General features: G+C 52.8%; 1 protein-coding gene across 1 annotated transcript in view; it reads right to left on the reverse strand.

Moving 5' to 3' along the window:
* RCN1 (reticulocalbin 1) overlaps positions 1 to 6,183 on the reverse strand; it is an 18,014-nt gene extending 11,831 nt beyond the window's left edge. The window contains exon 1 of the mRNA XM_004708263.2: positions 5,930 to 6,183. Coding sequence (XP_004708320.1) covers positions 5,930 to 6,183 — 254 coding nt within the window. The remainder of the gene's footprint in view (positions 1 to 5,929) is intronic.
* Positions 6,184 to 6,870: the final 687 nt, after the last annotated feature.

Genomic DNA, 6,870 nt, shown 5'->3' on the forward strand with positions numbered 1-6,870 from the left:
CCCCCCCCCCACTAAGGACTGATCATCCTCCATCTCTAGGCCAAAGGGGCCCAAGCCAGGGACCTCATTCCGCTGGAGAACTTCAAAGACAATCACAAACTAGGGCCAACATTTTTAACTGAAAGTTTCACCCAAGTAGCCATTTGCCTATATTGAAGCGATACTGGCTAATCGTGGCATTGTTTCTTTGCCTTGGGTTGGTATTCTACCAACCCAATGATAAAACATTCTTTTTTTTTTTTTTGAACGGGGGGAGAGTAGTCTGAATTGGGTTATGAGGCCCCAGAGGAGGGTGCCCCACATCAACCATTGAAATCACTTTGCCACTGTGAGTCTGTTCTGAGCTGTGCGTCTGTTCCAAGCTCCGGCGAAGGAGACATCCGCCAGGCCCCTCGTGGAGTCCTCGTCTTCTCCTGCCCAGTCTGCCCTTGTGAGGAGCCCCATTCTCTGGGATAAAACATTCTTAATGTGAGCAGAAGTTCTCATTGGGAACCACAGTTCAACACTGCTTCTTTCAGTCTTCTTATCTACCTGAAGCAGGGGAATCCGTTTTGTCAAGATGGTGACAATGTTGGCAGCCACTTTAAGGTGCATGTTTCCAAGCCCTTCGAACAGGCCTCAAGGCTGAAAGATTACACTGTGGGCATCTCCAGGCTTCTTTTCAGGAAATCCCAGCCACTACAGACTTCCTTCCTAGCAGTGAGCTCAGTAAACCTGTCAGTTTGTCGTACTGCGGTGACCTCTGTGTACCTGGATTCAGGGAGCTATGCCACTAGCATTTCAAAGATCAACAGGGCTACCAGGGTGGGCATGTTTCAGCCAAGTCTCTGCACGAACACAGGGTAAATGGCATGGCAATCTATCCAATTAAATTAGCCAGTGAAAGCGGTGTGGATCCAACATCCAGGATTTAGGTCAGCCTACGGATGACAGCACAGGTCAGCTTACTTGTTTGGGACCCGGGATCAGAAGGGTTCAATTGCAGGAAGCAGACATTGTGTTTGGTGCAATAGAAAGCCAGCGATAGGTAGATGACTTGGTGCAGTGGCTATAATCATGGATTCAAAGATGCCAACAAGGGTGGTGAAAATAAAGCAAGAATGGGCAACATCAGCAGTTCTCAACCTGTGGGTTGTGATCCCTTTTGGGGTTGAACGACCCTTTCATGGGTCCTCTAAGACCATCAGAAAACACATATTTCCCATGGTCTTAGGAAGTGAGACTCTGCTCCTCTATCCGTCTCCAGTGGGTCCGCCCACAAGCAGATGTGCTGATCTGGTGAGAAAGAAGCTATCTCAACCTTCGCACTGATGCTGGCTTTTTACACATATTGTCGCAAAATGTAGCAATGTAGTTTACTGTTGTTATATTAAGACTGTTACCCATGCTACACCATGCTTCAAGACAAAATTCATTTATTTGTAATTAGAAATAAATACTTCACAATATATATTTACATATTGTTTTTTGTGATTCATCACTATGCTTTAATTATGTTCAATTTGTAAAAATGAAAATACATCCCACATATCAGATTACATTACGATTCATCATAACAGTGGCAAAATTAGTTATGAAGTAGCAACGAGAATAATTTTATGGTCGGGAGTCACCACCACATGAGGAACTGTATTAAAGGGATGCGGCGTGAGGAAGGCTGAGACCCGCTGTTGTAGATGAAATCTCCATGACTAAAAGTTAACACGACAGCAAGGATCTATCTATCTCCCTCCCTCCCTTCATCCCTCCCTGTTATATGCCAAACACTGCTTCAATCCGAGGACCCAATGGAGAACACGCCCATTGGTTATCTAGTCAATTGAATAAAGGCTTCTCAGTCTAGCCAAGACTTAACAACATCAGATTGTACAACCCCATCTATGAAAGCACAGCATCTAATCCATTTCAAGCCAGCATCCAGAGCAGCTCAGCCTGACCCAGCAAGTGCTAAGATTTCTAATGGCAGAGAATGCCGATCTTAACATTTCTGTTTAAAAATTTCAGGAGTGAGAAACTGGGAATGGCAGCTAGCATGTACAATAACCCAACACTATAATCAGAACAACATCCTAACACTACAACAGCCAACCAACACAACAACCAGAGCACCCTAATCAGAACTCCTGGTTCTAGACCCTATTATCTGTGTGGCCTCAGTGGCACAAGTGGTTAAGGGCTGGACGACTACCCTAAAGGCTGATGGTTCAAACCCACCCAGAGACACCTTGGAAGAAAGACCTAGCCATATGCTCTCAAAAGGTCCGGATCTTGAAATTCTACTCCTCACACATGGGGCCAGCACCCGTCACAATCAGAATGATGGCAAGGAGCGACAACTTGGGCAAGTGGGTTTGACTTCTTTGCGGTTTGGGTCTCTATTAATTGTATCTTGTAACACCAACTTCACAAGGAAGAGTGTGAGGACTAAAGGAGAGAGTACGTGTGCACTTCTTCACCAGGGACAATGATCTTGATCTAAGATAGGTGGAAAACTCAACAAACACCCAGCCAAGCAGCAGAAATAGGCACAAGGCTCCAGACACCGCCTATGGCACCTGGGAGATGGATTTCTCCTGAGCTGTCCAGCAAGGCAGCCACACTCCAGATACAGACTGCCTCCCGGGAACCTGGCCCATACCTCTCAAGAGAAACCCTATATTGGGATCTAGACATGAAATCCCCAATTTTAAAGGTCAGCAAGTCATGGCTGTTCTAGACTTCTGTGTAGCTTATCTGTGGCCTAGGCAGCCTGGGGGTGCCTCCCTTGGCCACCTCTGGCCTAGTGCACCAAGAGGCATTCTTAGAGTTGTCGCGTTTTCAGGATCTACAGTGACAAAGTTGTCCAATCCAGCCATGCTCCTTTCCCCACGTATCAACTTGCAGGGGACCATTACGATCGGAGATGGAGCTAGAGAGCTGGCATCTCACACTGCTCCACATCCCAAACCGGACGCAGCATCCCCACCCCCGAGGTCCAGCTTTATCTCACAGATGGGCATGCTCAGAACAGAGACCCAGACCGCACTCTTGACTTCTCCCTGTCTTCCTCCCACTGAGTCAAGGGCAAGCTCCATCAGATCCACCTCCCACATCTCTGAACTCATGTTCTTCTGCCCATCTGAACTGGCTCCACCTCAACCCTCTCCCCCACGGCAGGGCTTCCCGCTTGCCTGAGGCATCTTCTCTGCCCTTATTGGCTGCCTGACTTTTCCAGGGAGGTTTTAGGAAAGTGTGACATTTTCAAGGGCTGTCCTCCCTGAGCGTCTTCCTTGGTTCTCTCTACGCGCCTCCCCTCCTGTTTCCTTCCTTGGGCCTTCAGTGTCCCAGCAACTCTCAAGCCCAGAACTGGTTTCCAAAGCTCTTAGAACTGAGCTGGTCCCTCTGGGAATGCCTTGACCTGCTTGTTCCCCTGGCAACTTTTACTTCTTTTTTAAGAAAAATAATTTTATTGGGGGCTTGTACAACTCTTGTCACAATCCATCCATTGTGTCAAGCACATTTATACGTTTGTTGCCAACATTATTCTCAAAACATCTTCTTTCTACTTGAGCCCTTGGTATCAGTTCATTTTCCCCTCCCTCCTCCACCCGCCCTCCCTCACCCTTGATAATTTATAAATTATTATTACTTTTTCATGTCTTACACTGTCCAATGTCTCTCTTCACCCACTTTTCTGTTGTCCGTCTCCCAGGGAGGGGGTTATATGTAGATCATTGTGATCAGGTCTCCCTTTCTCCCCTACCTTCCCCTTGCCCTCCTGGTATCCTACTCTCATTATTGGTCCTGAGAGGTTTATCTGTCCTGGATTCCCTGTGTTTCCAGCTCTTATCTTTGCCAGTGTACATCCTCTAGGCTAGCTGGATTTGTAAGGTAGAATTGGGATCATGATAGTGGGGGTGGGATGGGGGGTGGAGGAAGCATTTAGGAACTAGAGCAAAGTTGTATGTTTCATCGGTGCTATCCTGCACCCTGACTGGCTCGTCTCCTCCCCAAGACCCTTCTGTAAGGGGATATCCAGTCTGGCAACTTCTTCTAAGACATCCCTTCCCCCCCAAACACCTGCCACGCCACTTTTCACCCTCAAGCCTAAGGGCTCCTTCTCCAAGATAAGCACCCAGTACTTTTCTGTGCCATCATCACAACCATCAGGTGTTGTCTTGTCACTTGTCCATCAGCCTGTGTTCCACTATAAACATTCTGAAGCCTGCCAAGGTGGCGCCTGGCACACGGCAACCATTCAAATGCCTGTTGCCTGGACCAAGGAAGGTGAGCAGGGAGATCCCACATGGGCCACACTCAGGCAAACCCCACCAGCACCTGCTCTCACCACTAGGCATTCCCATCAGGATGCAGCTGCCCTGAATGCCCGCCACCCACCCCAATCCACGTTCCCGGACCTCTGTCCCTTCTTCTTTCCAGTGGTAATGCTGCCACTCAGGGCCCTAGGACACATCAGCCTCCAAACAGACGGAATTCCTCCATGGCCCCCATTGTGAAGTGCCAACCAAGGAGACAGTACTTCTCTGTAAAAGAGAAAGCGATTGTTTGGAGGTGACTTTGAAGTTCAAAGATCTTTTGATCTGTGAGCGGGGAGAGAGTGCACCTACACAATAGGTTTCATTTCATTTCACATCCTAACCAAACTCCTCCACCTCCGTGGGCTCCAGATAGTCAATGGATGACAGTGTTCCTTTGGCTCAGTGTGTAGTCGTGGGCTGCTAGGCAAGGTCAACAGTTTGAAACCACCAGTTGCTTCTCGGGAGAAAGATGAGGCTTTCTAGTCCTATAAAGAGTTACCGTCTCGGATCCACACAGGGCAGTTCTACCAGTTCTACCCTGTCCTATAGCGTCGCTATGAGTGGGAATGAGCTCCCTGGCAGTGGATGAGGACAGGAAGCTCCCTGTCTGCATACTTCCAGAGGCCTGGAGCCCAGTGGACATGGAAGGCCTTCCCAAGCTGGGCCTCCGACTGGGGCCAGACTGGCCACTGATGGCTCTGTGCAAGGGTTTCCAGAACCCCTGGATGTCCCACCAAGGGACCGTGAGAGGGGACCTGGAAACGCCAAAAGTGTGTTTCCACGGTTGACTTCACTGCCTTCAGGACTGAACTTCACAAGTTCCTCTCCAACCAAGCCACCTCTGTAGACCTCTGCTGGGGGCAGAAACTAGACCTGTGTCCATCTGGCCCCCAACATCACCTACCCCCAACTGTTCTCCCTTCATAAAACCAGGCTTTTAGGAGTCCTGGTGGCACAGCGTGTTGTGTGTTGGGCTGCTAACTTCAAGGTCTGCAGTTCGAAACCACCAGCCGCTCTATGGGATAAGGATGATAGGGTGCACAAAGCCCCAGGACCTATAAGGTCGCTATGGAATCGATTGGTGAGTGGGTGAATGGGTGAGTGAGTGAGTGAGTAAGTGAGTGAGTGAGTGAGTGAGTGACAGTGTAGGTGTACAAGACAATTCAGCAGAAGGCAAGTACTGCCCCACCGGCCCAGGAGCCCCTCCCTCGCCTGCGCCTTCCTCGTCTAGACACGCATGTTCATCCTCTTAGCAGTCTTAGTAGGCTTGACCTCTCCGGCACCGTAGAGGGTGAGGGCAGGGGGCAGGGAAGAATGTATGTCACTGACTGGCCACCCTGGCGACAAACTCTTCTTTTGTATCCGCTATCCCCTCCTCCCTGATGCAACCAAGGGGAGGGGGCGGGCCCTCGCCACTCAGGCTCCCGCTGCCACGTTCTAGCCTCCCCGCGGGGAAGCCACCCCGCCGGCCATCCCCACGGGGGTCCCCAGCCCTCGCCCAGCCGCCAGCCGGGCGGGCCTCGCCCTGGGACCCGCGCGCCTGGTTTCGATTTCGCTTTGCCGCGCGCGCCCCGCGTGGTTCCGGCCCGGTGACCCCGTGGGCACCTGCGCCGCGCCGCGGGCGCACTCACCCCAGCCTCTCCTGGCTTTCGTTCGGGGTGAGCTGATCGAAGGTCTTGGAGTCCTCCTTGCCCAGGAAGGCCTCGTGGTCGTACTGGAAGCTCTGGTTGTCCTCGGGCGGCCGCTCGCCCAGCTCCGAGTCGGGCCGCACCACGCGCTCCTTGCGCACGGTGGGCTTGGCCCGCAGCGGCCCGGGCGCCAGCGCCAGCGCCAGCAGCAGCCCCAGCGCGAAGGCCAGGCGGCGAGCGCGGCCGCCTCGAGCCATGGTCCGTGCGGACGCGGGCGGCCCGCAGGGAGCTCCGAGCGAGCGGCAAGGGCGGTGCCTCGGGACTGGGGGCTCCGGCTCCCGCGGGGCTGGGGCCCGAGCAGGGGAAGGGGCAGTCCCGCCCTGGGCCCGCCCCGGGCCCGCGCGGAGGGGCGCGTCCGCACCCGGCCCGGAGGCTTCGCAGCCCCCGCTCACGCGCCCATTGGCCTGCGCCGCTGCCGGGGCGGCCGGTCGGCGAGCCACGTCGCCAGGCCGGGTGGTGGGCGCGGGGCTCGGGTTTCAGACTCGGGCTCCTCCCAGCGATCGCGCCCCGAGGGGCGGGCACAGGGAACGGGGCTGGCCTGGAGGGCTCCAGCCAAGCCCGGGAAGAAGTTGTTGAGCAACAGATGTTCAGGATAAAACTCCCTCTCTGGTCTTCTTCCCGTGCCGAGTCACCCCGCCTCAACTTTTAAAGGACGGCCCGAATCGCACACACTCCCAGCTGCCAGATGTGCTCGAAAACCGAATTCAACTCGCTTACCCAAATTTGAGCCTAGTTTCCAAACAATAGAAGGCGACGGCCGGAAGTCCCCTAGGGACGGGGGTCGCAAACTTAAATGTCGAGAAATGCCATGTGAGCATCTTCAATGCCAGGTGACAATTCCTTCAAAACCCTATTCACTGCAATCGAGTCAATTCTGATTCAGC

This window comes from Echinops telfairi, unplaced genomic scaffold (genome assembly GCF_000313985.2).
Source record: "Echinops telfairi isolate 266 unplaced genomic scaffold, ASM31398v2 ScPeMD7_60;HRSCAF=208, whole genome shotgun sequence".
In the NCBI taxonomy this organism is placed as follows: domain Eukaryota; kingdom Metazoa; phylum Chordata; class Mammalia; order Afrosoricida; family Tenrecidae; genus Echinops; species Echinops telfairi.